The sequence below is a fragment of the Ostreococcus lucimarinus genome, chromosome 21 (assembly GCF_000092065.1).
Source record: "Ostreococcus lucimarinus CCE9901 chromosome 21, complete sequence".
NCBI classification, from domain to species: domain Eukaryota; kingdom Viridiplantae; phylum Chlorophyta; class Mamiellophyceae; order Mamiellales; family Bathycoccaceae; genus Ostreococcus; species Ostreococcus sp. 'lucimarinus'.
In genome coordinates this window covers 123,649-140,595 of record NC_009375.1, presented here as the reverse complement: position 1 = coordinate 140,595, position 16,947 = coordinate 123,649, and the positions used below count along the sequence as shown (strand labels likewise).

The following is a 16,947-nucleotide window of genomic DNA, read 5'->3' as shown; positions in this document are numbered from 1 at the left end:
CCAGGGAGTCTCAGGGCGATGTTTTCCGAATGTGGACAAGTGAGACACGTCGAGTTGCTCACCAACCCAAAGAGTAAGTTTCCGTACGCTTTCATAGACTTTGAGGACAACGAAGCGGTAAAGCGCGCGTTGGATTTAGACGGCAAAGAAGTGGATGATTGCCAGCTCAAAGTTGAGATCTCGCACAGCAAAAAGCGCGCCCTGACACGGCCATTGGATCCAGTAGCGCAAGAAAAGGCGGATCGCACGGTTTACGTGACGGATATCGACCCTGAGATCGAACCGACGCTCGTGCGCGACAAGTTTGAGGAGGAATGCGGTGAGGTGGCGTTATTCTGGTACAAGGCGTTCGAAAAGGGCGAGAAGCAAGCCATCGCCTTCATCGAGTTCGCTGAACTGAGCTCTGTGGGTAAGGCGTTGAAGCTGTGTCGGACGCACTTTTTGTGTGACTCGCGCTTGGTCAAGGTTCGACACTCCGTCACAGCGTTGACACCCAAAGAAGGTCATCCCGGGACGTGCCACACTCCTGAATTAGACAGCCCCGCGAGCTCGAGCGGTGATGAAGGTCCGGATGATCGCGAGAGCGTCGTGCGTAATTTATCGTCTCCGCTCGACGCCGAAATCGTCGCGGCGAAGGTTGAGAAGTTAGGCATGAAGAACGCCGCGGCGTAGGGCACGACACCAGAGAATGTACATATAAACTAAGTGTGATATACTACTACAATATTCTACTGCGCCTCGGCTATGCCGCGAACGATGCCGTTCGCGTGCGCCAAGCCGGTGACGATGACGCACGTGACGACTTCGTCGTCGTCTTCATCAATCCGCGGCGCTTGCGACGCCTCGACGCTCGCGCTCGCGAGTAAATACCCAGCCGGATGTGTCTCTAACGCGTGCACGTCGCACTCGTCCATTCCTTCGATCCAAACCTCCAATTTCCGAGCCTTTGTCGTCGGGCGCTCGCCCTCCACCACGCGCGTCACTCGTGCGCGGCGCATGGAATCCTCAACGGCCACGGTTCCAGTACGTCGAGCCGCATCGCCTAGAATCTCAAAGCAAGAACTACTCACGTAATGTCTCGCGCGCCCGAGTAAACACCCGAGCTCGGCGCCCACGAGGGATCCGCCATTCGCTTCCGCGAGCGAGTCCATGAGCGCTAGCCAACGCGGCTCCCACAAGTTCAGCCTTCTCGTTTCGCCCCGTTTCAGCGGACGTTTCAGCGTGAAGCACGGCACCGCGCCAGCATCACTCGGGGTGAATGTTTGCATGCTCTTCTTCGTCGCCGACGGATCGGTGGAAAACCCAAATCGCACGCGGCGTACCCGCCCTCGAGCGATGCCCGAGCACACGTCGACGGCGTTCAACGCGTTGGCGCACAACACCTCGTCTCTTTCCATCCACAGCGTCTCCACGAGCGGGCAAAATAATAAAAGCGCAAGGAACACGCCGACTGCGTCCACGAGACCGTTCTCCGCTCCGTTCGGCATCGCCAAGCTCGCCAACGTCGCCGCGACGAACGCCGCCGCCGGTCCCGCGAGCGGCGTCAGATTTCTCGGCTCGTCCATGAGAGCTCTCGCCACGTCCGCCGCGGCGAGCGCGCCATCGCTCGAAACACCCACGGATCCACCATCCCACGCGTTTTTCACGTACGCCAACACCGTTTTCCACCGTTCGATCGCGAAAGGGTTCGTCCCGAACGCGCGAGCCGCCAACGCCTCGCCTATACCTCTCGCCCGCACGTCCCCGTACACCGTCAGCGCGTCCTCGCGCTCTGATTCGATGATACCGGTCAACAAATCGCTCCCGTATTCGGAATCGTCGATCACGCGCGCGCGTTCGACGAAGCTCGCGACGAGGGCGTCGGCGCGCTCTTGGTCGAGCTCGAGCACCACAGCCTGCGGTTTCGCGCGTCGTATGACCCGTCGAACGTCTGCCGCCGCCGCCGCGCTCGCGTGGGAGGTACCGACGACGTAGAATTCGCACTGCGTCGCGCGGGAGGGTCGAGAGACGTCGAGTTTGAGGCTTTTTGAGACGAATCCCGTGCCGGGAGGGAGCCAGGTCGGGACGGCGGCGCCCGACGACGACGACGACGACGACGGGACGTCCGGGACGACGACGCGCACGCACGCGGCGCGCATGGCGATCGACGCCGACGTCGGGCGCCTCGCGCGCGTCGCGACGTGAAGTTTGGGTCGGTTCTCTGTGTGTGACGTAGCAATTTGTCTATTCTACCCGACGGGAGGGACGACGACGACGACGCGGGCGGCCTACCTCGCTTCACCGCGGCCGCGATCGCGCGGCTTTCACTTTTCCATCCTTGCCGCTCGTTTCTTTTTAGCCTTCTCTTCCTCTCGAGCGAGTTTCAACGACCTGGACGCGACGAAGCCTTCAAACGTCAAATCGCCCGTCTTCGCGATCGCCTCCTCGTCCGAATCGATGTCGTCGTCGGTGTCGTCTTGCGCGAGGATTTGCCTGCCATCGCGCCACTTTAACGTGGACTTTCGGTTGTCGATGCCGATGATCTTGGCCGTGACGTCGCGGCGAGTCTCGTCTTCTTCTTCTGACGAATATTCGGCCGTTTGCAAACGGTCGCCGGTGTCGGTGTCAAACAGCTCTCGACTTTGATCGTGGACGTTGCGAGCGACGAAAACATCGCTCCAAAATTGACGCCACACCGCATCGCCGGAGAGCGTACACGTGCGCTTATTGATGATGATCATCGCTTGCAAGATGAAACCGTATCGCTCGTCGATGGTGACGTTAATCTTCGGGGGCGTTCCTTTCCACTTTTTGACGTCGATGGGCTCGGTCCAGCCGTATTTCACCACGCGACGGTTGTTCTCCTCCTTAAAAGCCGTCGACTCCACGTTGCGCGTCGCGATGAATCGCCGCCATCGCGACAAATGAATGGGTTTATTGAGTGTGAGCTTTTTCGTCTCCACGCTGCAATGCATGTAGGCCAAGTAGCGCATCAAATAAACAATTCCACCGCCCAACGCCGACCACGCGAGCATGTTCAAGATGAACCAAACCGCGGGAACATTCACTATGTACGGCTGCACCGCTTCGACGGCCCATCGAATCTCGGTGAACGAAAGGTATTGCCCCGTGAATCGATCGAGAATGTCAAACGCGAGCGTCCCCGACAAAATCACTTGCGTCACCTCGAGCGTGGTGCTGTTGCGCGCCTGCGCTCGGAAAGCATCCTCTAAGTTTTTCGTCGTCCCTTCTATCGCCTCGTTGATGCGGAGCTTTCTTCGTGAGCCGATGACGGCGTTCATTTCTCGCAGAGACTCGAGATCGTTGACGCACGCCGCGATGACTTTTTCCAAGTCAACGGCGCGTCTTTGCAAGCGTTTCCACGACGGTTCCAACTGAAACAAGTCGTACAACACTTGCGACGCGCCGTCGCTCATATCCGCGCTCAACTTTTCACGAGACGTGTCGACGTTTTCGAGCGACTCGAGCACGAACTGCTGAGTGGCGCTCAAGATCGTCACCGTCGTCGTGTGATCGGCGAGGCGCGAACGAATGCGCGTTACGTTCGTCGGATCGATCTGATAGGTTTCAATCAACGCTCGCGTCTTCTTCAACTCGTCGTTCAGCGCGAAACAACTGCTGAAGACACTTTTGATGAACAACGAGCGAGCTTGGAACGCTGAATATGTCGCGAGAAGCTTGTGATGACGTTCGGTGCGCGGACCAAAGACGACGACACCGCGTGAACCAAAGACGATGACTTCTTGTTCGTTCAGGTCGTACGCGTAAAACGTCGCGCCGATGACTTGCTTGAGCTCGTTTTCGTTATCTTCACCATCCATGTACGCCGCGGCTTTCAGTTTTGGCGTCGCGCGCTCGGCGATGATGCACGTAAACTTGTCGCGATTGTCCGGCTCGCCCTTGTATGTGATGTTCAACATGGAGCGCTGACGCTCGGAAAATAAATTTCCCACCAGCGAGCTCGTGTCTTCGTGGACGTCGGAAAGTAAGCGCGCGAGTAAATCGACGCTGATATCGTTTCGAATTCGATCGGCGATGCCGTTGACGACGATGCCGTAAGTGATGGCGCCGTTTTCCCGAAAGTTGATGCCGAAAACCTCGATTTGCTGCTGCACCAAGTTACTCTTGGGCGCCCCGGTGGCGAGCAAGTCTGCCTCGACGTTTACGAATCGCGTTTCGTCGACGTCGAGGACTTTTAGCTCGGTTTTATTGTCGGCGTTGATCCCGACCACCATGTTGAATTCGTCCTGCGTCGCGCTCGCTTCCGCGGTGAACATACCGCCCGCGACGCGGTCTCCCGTGCCGAGTTTTCTACAGAAAGAAACCATTTCGTTCGATCCCATCGGCACGTATTCGGTGACGATGATTTTCACCGAGTCGAGCAAGATACTTTCACTCAGGCGCGGGTCGCGAATATCGCGACTACTTTGAACGGCGCCGCCGAGCACGCGTTTTGCCTTTTTGTGCCCGTTCAACGCGTTCGGTGTGAACGCATCGGAGCTCAGCATGTGCGGAGGGATGTACGGAGACGAGACGTACGGCACGTCTTCGACGTCCGTGATGGTGGAGCGGATGCGGACCCCGATCGAGGGGACGGTGAGGAAAAAATCCGAGGACTCGCGGTCGTACCGCACCTCGAGGAGGTGACCAGCTTCGTGCACCAACGAATCTACCGACTGGCGCATCGCGCTCGTGAACCGTCCCGAGGCCGTCATCCTCTGCAAGAATTCGCTCCCCTTCTTGGAAATCTTCAACAACGTCGAGTGATCGTACGTCTCGCTCGTCACCTTGAGCGCCGTGATGAAACCAAGCTCACGCAAATCGTCTAAATCGTCTCGTCCCTCTTCCGAGACGTTCAAATACCTCGGACACGCTCCAAATATCTTTTCTGATTTTGGCGCGTAATCGTAATCGAACACCGCGTTTCGCACGATGCCCTCGTACACGAGCACCAGGAGCGGCAGCTCGCGAATCCAGGGAGAACGTTTGTTGTTGTTGTTGTTGGAAACCGCAGACTTCGACTTCGACTGTTTCTGAGACGCGTCGGTGTACAAACTCAGCATGTACAACAATTTCAACGCCTCGGGCGATTCCTCCATCTCCCGCTCGCGCGACTCGACTTCCCGCCGACGCCGAGTCGTGGACGAGGCGGAAGTGCTCGAGTCGGCGTCTGAAGCGCTCGAGTCCCGGGCGTCCCGGGCGTAGTGCGAAGAATCATCGTCATCATCGTCATCGTCGACGCGAATCGTTGCGTCCGAATCCGAATCGTAGCCCTGCGGCGCCCCGCATTCCGCGCACGTCGCCGCGCCGCCGCGCACGACGGCCCGGCACGTCGCGCACCGCGTCGAATCCATCGTATCCACCGATGGATTCGACCGCGGAGTGACGACGAACGAACGAACGCGCGAAAACCACCGACGTCCTCGCCCGAGCCCTCAACCTGTAACATTCGCGATCGCGGATCGACGGCGTCAAGCCGCGAAGATCTGTCGCAAACCCACCATCGAGCGACGTATAATACCAATTATTCGTCCACCTCGCCGAGTTAAGCCTCGAAATAAAGAGCATGGGCAGTCGAATGTCCGCGATGTTGTGCGTATGCATAAACAGTCTTCCTTAACTCAGCTGGTAGAGTGTCAGACTGTTAGGAAAAAGTCTCCGTCGAATATGACGGCTGCTCCGATAGAGATCTGGAAGCCGCGGGATCGAAACCCGCAGGAAGAGATGTGTCGACATCAAACCTTACTTTTTCCCATACCCGATTGTCCGTGATGGAAAAGCGACACGACAACACTGTGACTTTCGTCGTTTCGGGGTGACGGATAGTACTTTAAAAAATTTATCGCTATGAGTAATAAAAATAAACTTTTTTTTTGAGTTGGGGCACCCCAACATGATAAAACCGCACATCGACGTTGATGTACCGCATGTAAGATTTCTCCAGAACCAATCGTGTGAGTGAAGTGGTCAAGCCAAGCCGCGTAACTCATCTACCGTAAATTGATACTTGTCGAGACTGCGCTTCGAAGGCAGCGTGCCGCGCGCTCGGGCATTCTTGAGGCACGTCTTGCGCAGTATTCCTTTTGCGTGCTGCTTGTAATAATTGAGTTGTCTGTAGTTACCATCGCCGCCGTCCCGCTTCGGCGTATATTGAGCTCTGCTGTAGGCTGGACTCTCGTCCACGTTCTCGCGGCACGCGTGTTTCTGGCTGCGTCCAGCAGCTCGGGAGTTGAATAAGCCGTCACGCTTCTCTCTCATGTAGGCACCTTTACGTTGATGGAGCTCTCCAGCTGGAATGTCCTTTTCGAGAACTCTCACGTCCGCGTCGCCAAACGTGAAGATTGGATGTCGTGCGTATTTATGCGAGGCAAGGCGCGCTCTGAGCGAACCCGTCGTCGATCCGATGTACGTTTTGTTACATTTCGCATTATCGCTAAACATTTCGTACACGCATCCCGACGGCATTTGTCCTGGTTACCTATCTATCCCTAAGAAAATATTGTTGCCAAAAGTGCCTCCTCCTGCGGTTTGCAGTCACATCCGAGAGACCATAGGTACGCGTATCGCTGCGTGGGCTGCAAGGTCCGGAATGTAGATACCGAACCGCCTGATTTCACACCTGGACGTTCGTGATCCGTCGAGACCTGACGAAATGACGAACTTGTTTTGTCGTCCACAAATTCGTCAACCCGTCGTTCGGTGACACTTTGTGTGTACCAATGATGAAAATGACGAAATGTTAAAATATTTTAATGTTTATTTTTATTTTAGATCTATGACAAGCAACAGTGTGGACCTTTATGAAAACAGTTCGTCATTCGTCATTTCGTCAGGATCCAAACCATGGTCTTTTTGGTGTCTCGTTGAGTCTTCATATTGCAAATGTACGAATTACAAAATTAGTATGAGCACCAGACGACCGCCGGCGCGAGCTCCGTCTCCCCTGTGTACCCATTGTCCTTCAGCCACTCGAAGCACCCGTCGCGGTGAATTTCCCAATAGACGCCCTTCTCGTCTCTACCTTGCCTCAGGTGGTCCTCTTCCATTGGGACCCTGTGGCCCTTTTCCTTCTTGAAGAAGTCCTTGAGCTTATTGCCGACCTTCGTCGCGCTATCTTGACCGCGCGCAGCCGCTGGCAACCACGTCTGGTATTCGATGAAGATGTCACTGTGTGCATAAAAATGACTTGCGCTCACATCGGTGTGGGCTCACTATAAAGGACAAGCTTACATGTCGGAAGAGTTGCCCGAGTCCACATCTCCACCCTGTTCCGCTTCAGTGTCACCTAGAAAGACATCAGACTAAGCCGTCGTTTTGAGAGGGCGCCGACTTTGCCTTTGGTTTTGCCTTCGACTTTGAAGTGGGTTGCGGCCTGATCTCCTCTTCGATCTCCTCGTCGTCGACCAAATCTTCGTCGATTTCTTCGTCGTCTTCGTCATCGACTTCGTCGTCTTCGTCTTCGTCGTCTTCGTCTAGAAAGACATCACCCATGACTGCTCTCCAGCCATCAGAACCCATTTCGAATTCTTCGTCGGTCAAGAGGCAAGAGTCCAACGTTGATTGAATTTCATCGTATTTAAGATCCTTGCCAATGAACACCAGTTCTTGTCGGCGATCACCATAAGGCCCCTCCCAGTCTTTACGAAGTTCTTGCTTTATCCCCTGTGAGCCGACCCAAGCATTTTTATTCAGCGCGGTCCATCGGCTTGATCCTTCGAGAGAGTAAATATTACCAGCCTGACTGAAAACAATTATCAAGTCGTGGGCATCACTGAGCCACGTTACACCCTTCGAACGTAGCAGCACACCAATTTCACCTTCCCTTTTACGGCGCTTGAGTTTCATCGCTTCTTGTCGCGCTCGAATATCTTTCACTGCACTCCAGTCTACACTTGGTGTCTCTTCATCTTTTTCTTCATCACGGTCATCGGCCTCGAGGGAGCTGAAGAAGCGCTCGACAAATGAGCCTAAAAACCGTTTGGGATGAAAAGGTCTTCTGGCTCGGTAAATGAAAGACGTAATACCGAACCGACTATCGTGACGTGTTTGGGAAGAACTTGGTGCAAGCGTGACCTCGCTTAAGGCTGTTTCTCTCATGCGAGCTCGCTTACAGCATGGAGACTCACCTTTGTCCCTAGCGCCGGCGCAGCATGACTTCACAGATGTTGCTTCTATCTCTTGTTCCCATGTTATGAAACCAGCAAAGTCATTCTCTTTGTAAAGTTTTGTATTGACGATTCGCGTAACGTCGATCGCGCCGTTCACAGCTTCAAGAATATCAGCACGTGAATTGAGAAGTTGTATCTGCGCTTTAATCTCGGCGAGTTGTTCGTCATCGACAGTGTCGACCTTGTTCAATACGACGACATTCGCGTACTCTATCTGTTCAGCCAACAATTGAGAGTAAGACTGCCTGTTCACAGCTGACGCCCTGAAAGAATCAATCATGTCGAGAAAGTCACCTGCAGCGATGACCGTCACGCACGTATCCAGCCGCGCCAGTGTGCTCAAATGTTCATGCTCATCAACGTGCGCAGCTTCATGATCGTGATCGTCCTCACAATTTGCGAAGAGTTTCGCAATTTCCGCCGGTTCCGACACTCCTGATGCCTCTACGATCATGTAGTCAAAATTGCCACTCTTGGCCATGTCCCCGATTTGTTTTACAAAGTCTCCGCTCAACGAACAGCACACGCATCCGTTCTGCATGGCAACCACCTCGTCGCTCTGCAGCAAAGCGGAATCATCGATTAATTTTTTGTCGATGTTCAACTCCGCGACGTCGTTCACGACGACGGCACACCGAAACTTTCCGTTCGCGTCTCGCTTAGCTTCGAGCACGCGTTTCAGAGTTGTCGTCTTCCCAGCGCCGAGGAACCCGCACAGCGTTGTCACCGGCAATCGATTATGATTGGCGATTGCGGCGGGTGTGGACATGATGTACGGCGATCGACGTCTCCGCGCGCGAACGAGCCGAAGAGGCGTCGCGAAGTGCGGCGATGCGCGCGCGTCGTGCACGTGTCGACGATTCGCGTCGTGCACGTGTCGAGGATCGTCGTACGCGACGCCCCGCGAAGCCCATCACGGATCGCGTCGCGACGCGCGTCGTAAACATGTCGACACGCATGTCGACATATTTACCCACGCGCGTGTACGCATTGAACCCCGTGATGCATCTATATACGAAAAACGTCTCGACGCACATGTCGACATATTTCGACATATCCAAGTACCACCGAGATGTGTCGACACTGCGGCGGATGTCGACATTTTGTCGTTCGCGAGTCGTGACTTATAAACGACCGCCCTCCATCGCGCCGGTTCGGTTCGTATGCCGCTTTAGTTTGTGCGCAGCCGCACTTACCGACGCCGGCGAAGACGACGACGACGACGGAAACGATGACGAACGAAAACACGAAGAACACGAAGACGACGATGCCGCCGCGCGAACGCGCACGCGGTGCGAGGACGGTCGAGCGACGACGAGGGCGAACGATGCGCTGCGCGAGCGCGCTCGGTGGTGGCATCGCGATCGTCGCGAGCGCGCTCGCGCAGCGCGGCGCGCACGCGTCCGGCGCGCACGCATTCGAATGGGCTGGAATCTTTGAGACGCCAGAGAATGAATACGTGTGGCAGGCGCAAAAGGTGGCCGATAAGTACGCCGCCGATACCATGAAAATGGTCATCTACGACGAAATCGCCGCCGGACACGACGAGCTCGAAGCCCGCGAGGATAGCGGTGATACCGCAATCGGGGGAGCTTGTACGACGGCTAAGATACGAGATAGTGTTTTGACACCTGATAGTGGGTGTGTCAACCTTGAATTTGACAACACCTGGCACACGACGCCGTTTAAGATTAATACGACTGGCATCGACGCGATCTCAATCTTCGCTGAGCACGTTCCCACCGAGTTCGAGCGCGACGCGCACTATCTCAAGGACCTCCACGGAGATGACGTGGTGCCAAAAGCTTCACTTCCCGAAGCATCCACCGTGAGCGAATCGAAATCAAAACCGTGGGCCAACGCCATTGGGGCGGCAATTATCGTCAATATCGTCACACTTTCTGGTGTGGTCTTTCTCATCCCGAGTATCGCTAAGAAGCAGAAAGCGTACCCTGAAACTGTGAGTTGCACAATTAACTCGTTTGCCGCCGGCGCACTTCTTTCGGCTGCGTTTTATCTGATGTTCTACGAAGCCACGCATTTAATCAAACCTGCTGGCTCGGATGAGGCAGAGCAGACCGCATGGTGGGCTTCCGCTTCTATCTTCGGCTTTCTCATGGCCTACTTCATCGACTTTGGTATCTCTGTCGTGTTCCCAACTCTTGGAAATACAGCGAAGACAACCGATGCGGAACTTGCAGTCAAAGGCGCTCAAGATGACTGTGATACTTGTACTTGTAACTCACACAAGTATCGCGTTCGAAGTGGTATCATTCTTGGAGATTTCATGCACAACCTAGTGGATGGTATTTTCATTGGCTTCGGCTTTCTGAACTGCGACAGTACCATGGGATGGTCGATCACCGCCGCGACCGTCTATCACGAAATCGCTCAAGAGCTTGCTGACTACTTGGTGCTCGTAGACCCCTTCCAGGGCGATCTCGCGCCGTTGCCGACGCTGACTTTAAACTTCGTTTCCGGCTTGAGTGTCATTCTTGGCGTCCTCATTAGTGTTGGATCGGGAAATAACAACGACTTCTGGCATGGACTGCTGCTCGCCTTCGGTGCTGGAGTCTATCTGCAAATCGCCGCCGCAGAGTGCATGCCCCGAGTATCAGTGAGCGCCACTTCACCTCGTCTTCGCGCGACGAGCATTCTCACCTTCATCGTCGGCGTTGTTGCCATCAGTCTCGTGCTCCTCAACCACAAGCATTGCACAGGCGGTGGCGGTGGCGGAGACTCACACGCACACGCGCACTAATGAGAGCGGTAAAAAAATGTCAATTACTATCAAATCAAGTTGTGGCAAACACACCCACGGCCACTGACGGAGATCTATTTTTCAAGCTAGAGGATCATATAAATTGTAAATCGAAACGCTCTTCGTAATTTACGGCACCTGTTCCTCGATCTCCTGGCGAACATCGATGAATTATTTCGATAAGATGTCCCAGATGTTACCCACACCACGGTACTTGTGAAGCTTAATCCAGATACGCGCGCACGCCTTTCTGAAGCATGGTCGGTACCTCGGCTTTCAACTTGTCTGGGAGCGTCGCGTCGGCGTCCTTGACCTCGCGCAGAAAATCGAGCACCCTATTGGTGGAGAACTGTCAGGGAAGGATCCAAGGTGGCGGCATTTGATACACAGGTTGCGCCAGGCTTTGTTAGACAGCAACGGACTCGATTTTACATCATCCGCCAGTATTGCAATTCCTACACGCTTCCCATTTAGCCAGTGCTTGGGCTCCTCGAATTGGTCTGTTTCGGGATTATACAGACTGAGCATCTCTGGGGTCAAATACTCGTCCCACACGGAGGCGTTCATCAGGTGCCCATCGAGTTCCTTGTATTGCTTCAATCTCGTCGCGGTATCTCTGTAAACAATTTTGCTGGTAGAGTGTCAGACTGTTAGGAAAAAGTCTCCGTCGAATATGACGGCTGCTCCGATAGAGATCTGGAAGCCGCGGGATCGAAACCCGCAGGAAGAGATGTGTCGACATCACACCTTACTTTTTCCCACACCCGATTGTCCGTGATGGAAAAGCGACACGACAACACTGTGACTTTCGTCGTTTCGGGGTGACGGATAGTACTTTAAAAAATTTATCGCTGTGAGATTCACCCCCATGGGGGGAGCTCGGCTTCCCTGATTTTTTTGTCACTTTTTCACGACGCCGCGAACCCCTCGTCCCGAACTCCGAGACGCGACGCGAGACATCCATCCCATCACACGAGTCGCCCCCCCGCGAGATAATCGGCGACTCGCACGACGCGCGCGTTCGCGTCGAACGCGCCCGCGTGGACGTCGTCGTCGCCCGCCGCGAGCGCGGCGCCTTCGTCGTCGAAATCCACCTCGTCGAGCGCTCGGTAGCTCTCCATCAACGCGGGATCTTTGGCGGCCATGAGCTTTAAATCTTCCAACACGCGGTCCAGATTGACGTCGTCGACGAAGTTTCCCGCGAACGCCACCGTGCAATCGAGGTTTCGAACGGCGTGCGGCGAGCCGCCCGGCACGAAAAGCACCTCGCCCGGGCCAAGATCGACGTCCCATCGGCGCGCGCCGAATTCACGCGGGAGCGGTAACATTCCCATCTCTTCTTGTTCCTCCAACGGTGGCATCGCGGGATCGAGCGTGCCGCGCGACCAGCTCGGCCGTAAAAACGCGAGCGATTCGCGCGAGAAGACGGTCCATCGCTTCGTGCCGCGCACCACGGCCATGAAAAAGTGCCCCTGCCACTGATCGACGTGCAGGGACGATCGCGTGTTCTTCGCGGCGACAAACAAGCTCGGCCACGACCGTGAAAATGCCGTCAATCGCATCGTGCGCTGCATGTAATCGTGTGCCACGTACGCCGGTACGCGCACGCTCTCCGACAACGACGGCAGCTTGAGCGGAATCGACGTGTCGTACAAGTAACTCCCCGCCCCTCGATCGTCCACGACTTCCGCGAAAAAGTCCTTTAAATCCAAAACGTCCGTCACCTCGCACGACAGCGTCGCGCGTCGGTGACCATCCTTCCTCGTGACGGCGACTTTTTTATTCCCGGCGCGCCGCGTCAACCACGCGCACGTCTCGCCGTCCGCGCCGTCCTCCGTCAGCGCGCTCCCGAGCCCCTCGATCACGACCGGGGTATCCGTGGCGACGTATTCGAGTCGAAAACGTCGCGGCGTGAGATCGCGCGCGTGCACGCGCGCGACGTCGCGTCCCGTCGTCGTCGGTTTTTCGACACCCGAATCTGCGGCGGCGGCGGCGGCGAGCGTCGCGCGCGCGCGCTCGACGCGCGCGACGATCGCGTCGACGTACGCGCGACGACCGTCGTCGGTCTCTCGGGCAGCGCGCGCGGCGAGATCGGCGCGCTCGACGTCGAGGCGCGCGATCTCTTCGTCGAAAAGCGTCATCTTGTGCGGGACGGCGTCGGCTCGACCGCGCTCGACTCACTGCGACTGGCTCTGACTCTTCTACATCTTCGGGACGCGGCGTCCCGATCCCTAACGCGTTCGCCGTCGCGACCTATCGTCGCGGCGCCTCGTCGTCGTCGTCCGCGGCGCGCTCTAACAACCGTCGCGCGGCTTCGAAGACGCTAAAAGTAATCGCGCTCGCGGGGGCGGACTTGATCAGACTCGGCATCAAGCCCTTGTAAAACCCACCCACGCCCTCGCTGCGCGCGATCGTTCGCACGGCGGCGAAGAAACTTTTGTACGCGCCCGCGTCGACGCGTTGGCCGTAGGCTAAACTTCGAGAGAATCCGGCGACTTGGAATCGTTTCTTGACGACGTCGAGCGGGTGAATGACGAGCCGCGCGATGGTGCCCGCGGCGAACCCGCACGCGAAATCGTTCTCCCCGAACACTTCGGGGAGGTTTGATTTCAACGCAGCGTACGAGCCGAACTGCACCGCGCTCGCGGGAACGATCTCGGCGAGCGTCACGGAGACGCCCGCGTACAAACCTTTGGCGACGCCGCGTTCGCGAACGACGCCGAGCGCGGCGTCGAACACGTTATTATACACCTTCGGGTGACCCTGACTCGCCAGTAACGTTCGAATGACATCGAACGGGTACGTCGCCACCGTCGCCACCGATCCCGCGGCGGCGCCACCGATGAAACTCACCGGCAGTCCCGCCGTCGATCCCGGTTTCGCGCGCTCCCGCTCCCTCGCCGCCTCCTTAAACTTATTCAACACCGTGAACTGTATCGCCGTGTACGGCACCCACAGCAGCAGCGCCGGCACCGTCCCCGCCCACATCGCGCGCCCCCCCTCCTCGCGCAGTATCGTCCGCGTCGCGTCCGCCAGCCCTCGATACTTCCCGCTCGCGCCTCGCTCGACTTGCACCTGCAACCGAATCTTAATCACGTCCAACGGCGCCACGCACACGCGCGCCGTCGCGCCCGCCAGCGCGCCCGCCGTCGTCGTCACCCACACCGCCGTCGTTCGCGCGTCCTCGCTCGCGTCCCTCGCGATTCGCGTCCTCCCTCTCGTCGCGTCTCGCGTCGTCGTCGCCGTCGTCCCGCTCGCGGCTCGCGCGCGCGCCTCCTCTCGCGTCCCTTCGCGTCGTTTCGCCGACGTCGACGCCTCCGCGCCGCGCGCGCTCGCGCGCGACATCGTCGCCGTCGTCACCGTCGCCGCGAGCGTCGCCGCGGCGAGCGCGCGCGTCGCGCGCGTCGTCGTCTCGCGTCGCTTTCCGCGCGCGTGGAATTGGAATTTGAATCCCGGCGCGCCGTCGCCGAACGCCGCGCGCATTCGCGCGCCGCGCCGGCGCGTTCGAACGCCGACGTTCGAGCGCGCGTCGCGTCGTCGCGTCGGCGCCGCGCCGCGCCGACGTCTCGCGCGATTCGACGGCGCGCGCGCGATCGAGCGCGCGACGATGCTTACACTAAACTATCACGTACACTAAATACACACACCCGTATGTCCGAATACGTACGACCAGTATTGTGATTCATATTTACCCCATCACGTATATTTTCTCGAAACGCTATCCACGACGGCGCCACGCGCCACACCGCGACGCGACGCGACCGCGCGACGCGCCGGCGCGCGCTCGACCGCGCGCGCGCGACTCGAGCGTCGACTCGACCGCGCTCGACCGCGCGCGAGCGCCGACGGACGCCGCGGTGGCGACGATGCCGACGACGACGATGCGGACGACGACGACGGCGACGACGGCGACGACGCGCGGCGGGCGACGCGCGCGCGAGGGACGCGCGCGCGACGACGGGCGACGACGCGCGATGCCTCGATGCGGCGCGACGGCGCGGGACGAGCGCGCGATGGGACGCGCGCGATGGGCGGGACGAGGGCCGGGACGCGCGCGAGCCGGGACGCGCGCGGCGGCGTCGGGCGACGATAAAAAGGCGCTGACGCTCGAGGAGCGCATCGCGAGCGGAGAGTTCACGAAGGCGTCGTCCACGGGACCGTTTCGAAAGGTGGCGGACGGGCTGCGGGGACTGGTGCCCGAAGACGCGGGACCGGTGGGGCGAGGGGTGTCGCTGGCGCTCGCGAGGTTATCGAGGCGGTGGCGCGCCGAGGCGATGTCGAAGATGCCGGTGGCGAGCGGGGACATTCGCGAGATCGCGGGACAACCGGTTTTTGTGCCGCTGTATAAGCTGTTCTTGGCGTACGGGGAGATGTTCGTCCTGGCGATCGGGCCGAAGAAATTCGTCGTCGTGAGCGACAACGCGGTGGCCAAGGAGATGTTGCTCACGCAGGCGAAGAGCTTCTCCAAGGGATTGCTGTCGGAGATTTTGGACTTTGTCATGGGTCAGGGGTTAATCCCGGCGAACGGTGAGGTGTGGAAGATTCGACGCAAGGTGATCGTGCCGAGCTTGCACAAAAAGTACGTCACGTCCATGGTGGACATGTTCGGCGACTGCGGGTTGAAGGGGATGTCGCAGCTCGCGCGCGCGGAGAAGGCGAACGAGTCGGTGGAGATGGAGAACTTTTACTCGCGATTCGCCTTGGATATCATAGGCAAGGCGGTGTTCAATTACGATTTCGACTCCTTGTCCACGGACGACCCCGTGATCAAAGCCGTGTACACGGTTTTGCGCGAAGCCGAGTACCGGAGCGTGACGTTTATTCCCTATTGGAAGGTTCCCCCGCTTCGCTGGCTCGTGCCGAGGCAGCGTCAGTGCCAGGAGGCGCTGCAAGTGGTGAACGACACCTTGGATGACCTCATCAACCGATGCAAAGCCGTGGTGGAGGAAGAGGATGAGGAATTCGTCGAGGAGTACATGAACACGGACGATCCGAGCATTTTGCACTTTCTCATCGCGAGCGGCGACGACGTGACGTCCAAGCAACTTCGCGATGATTTAATGACGCTCCTGATCGCCGGCCACGAAACCACCGCCGCGGTGCTGACGTGGACGACATTTTTGCTCGCCAAGCACCCCGAAGTGAAGGCCAAGGTATTCGAGGAGGTTGACCGCGTCGTCGGCGACCGCAACCCGACGGTGGCGGATATGCGCGCGCTCGTGTACACGACGCGCGTCATCAACGAGTCCATGCGACTTTACCCGCAACCTCCGGTGTTAATCAGGCGCGCGTTAGAGCCCGTCACCCTCGGAGGGTACAACATCGACGCCGGAACCGACTTCTTCATTTCGGTTTGGAACTTGCACAGAAACCCGCGGATTTGGGACGAACCCGACGCGTTCAAGCCCGAACGCTTCCCGATCGACGCCCCGATGCCGAACGAGTACACCGAAGAGTACGCGTACTTGCCCTTCGGCGGTGGCCAGCGCAAATGCGTGGGCGATCAGTTTGCTATTTTTGAGTCAATCGTGTCGCTCGCCATGCTCATGCGACGATTCGACTTTGAACTCGACGAGTCCAAGCACCCCGACGGCGAATGCGGCATGACGACGGGCGCGACGATTCACACCACGAACGGCTTGCACGTCAAGCTCAAGCGCCGCGATGGGCGAGGTGGGCGAGAGATGGACGGCACGTACGTCACCGGTATGGCGTTGAGCAACCTGGAAGACGTCGACGTCGTTCGAGGGTCCATCGACGCCCCGACGGCGAGCGCGGACGAGTTCGACGCCGCCGTCGACGACGTTGACGGGGACACGTCGGAGAAACTCGAGCGCGCGAAAGAGATCATCGAGGAAGAGACAGCGAAGGCGCGCTAGTCGTAGGCAACGAAAATCGCATCGATCGTTCATCATCAGTAGCTCAAACGAATTTTAATTCTATTCATCGGAACGTCGAACGCCGAAGCGCGGTGGTGTCTCGCTTAGCGATAACGCTTATAATATCGGTATTAAGAAA

At 57.7% G+C, this 16,947-nt stretch overlaps 8 protein-coding genes across 8 annotated transcripts; 3 read left to right on the top strand and 5 right to left on the bottom strand.

Annotated features, from left to right (window-relative positions):
* Nucleotides 1-728: 728 nt before the first annotated feature.
* OSTLU_25928 (predicted protein) lies at nt 729-5,354 on the bottom strand (the record flags this gene model as incomplete). Its single annotated transcript, XM_001422781.1, has 2 exons — nt 729-2,022; nt 2,308-5,354. The coding sequence occupies 2 exons, from the start codon at nt 5,352-5,354 to the stop codon at nt 729-731; spliced, it is 4,341 nt and encodes a 1,446-aa protein (XP_001422818.1).
* Nucleotides 5,355-5,967: 613 nt separating this feature from the next.
* OSTLU_19207 (predicted protein) lies at nt 5,968-6,465 on the bottom strand (the record flags this gene model as incomplete). Its single annotated transcript, XM_001422780.1, has 1 exon — nt 5,968-6,465. The coding sequence occupies one exon, from the start codon at nt 6,463-6,465 to the stop codon at nt 5,968-5,970; it is 498 nt and encodes a 165-aa protein (XP_001422817.1).
* A 244-nt stretch (nt 6,466-6,709) lies between these two features.
* OSTLU_94146 (predicted protein) lies at nt 6,710-7,075 on the top strand (the record flags this gene model as incomplete). Its single annotated transcript, XM_001422868.1, has 1 exon — nt 6,710-7,075. A coding segment is annotated over one exon (366 nt), but the record flags the coding sequence as incomplete, so codon positions are not given.
* Nucleotides 7,076-7,410: 335 nt separating this feature from the next.
* OSTLU_10111 (predicted protein) lies at nt 7,411-8,904 on the bottom strand (the record flags this gene model as incomplete). The annotated part of the gene is made up of 3 exons (XM_001422779.1): nt 7,411-7,833; nt 7,960-8,032; nt 8,156-8,904. Coding segments are annotated over 3 exons (1,245 nt in total), but the record flags the coding sequence as incomplete, so codon positions are not given.
* A 591-nt stretch (nt 8,905-9,495) lies between these two features.
* OSTLU_29694 (ZIP family transporter: zinc ion) lies at nt 9,496-11,026 on the top strand (the record flags this gene model as incomplete). Its single annotated transcript, XM_001422867.1, has 1 exon — nt 9,496-11,026. The coding sequence occupies one exon, from the start codon at nt 9,496-9,498 to the stop codon at nt 10,927-10,929; it is 1,434 nt and encodes a 477-aa protein (XP_001422904.1). The 3' UTR covers nt 10,930-11,026.
* An 871-nt stretch (nt 11,027-11,897) lies between these two features.
* OSTLU_94145 (predicted protein) lies at nt 11,898-13,070 on the bottom strand (the record flags this gene model as incomplete). The annotated part of the gene is made up of 1 exon (XM_001422778.1): nt 11,898-13,070. The coding sequence occupies one exon, from the start codon at nt 13,068-13,070 to the stop codon at nt 11,898-11,900; it is 1,173 nt and encodes a 390-aa protein (XP_001422815.1).
* Nucleotides 13,071-13,236: 166 nt separating this feature from the next.
* Nucleotides 13,237-14,088, bottom strand: OSTLU_5273 (MC family transporter: deoxynucleotide; the record flags this gene model as incomplete). The annotated part of the gene is made up of 1 exon (XM_001422777.1): nt 13,237-14,088. A coding segment is annotated over one exon (852 nt), but the record flags the coding sequence as incomplete, so codon positions are not given.
* A 1,121-nt stretch (nt 14,089-15,209) lies between these two features.
* On the top strand, nt 15,210-16,592 carry OSTLU_1824 (predicted protein; the record flags this gene model as incomplete). Its single annotated transcript, XM_001422866.1, has 1 exon — nt 15,210-16,592. A coding segment is annotated over one exon (1,383 nt), but the record flags the coding sequence as incomplete, so codon positions are not given.
* Between the last annotated feature and the right edge of the window lie 355 nt (nt 16,593-16,947).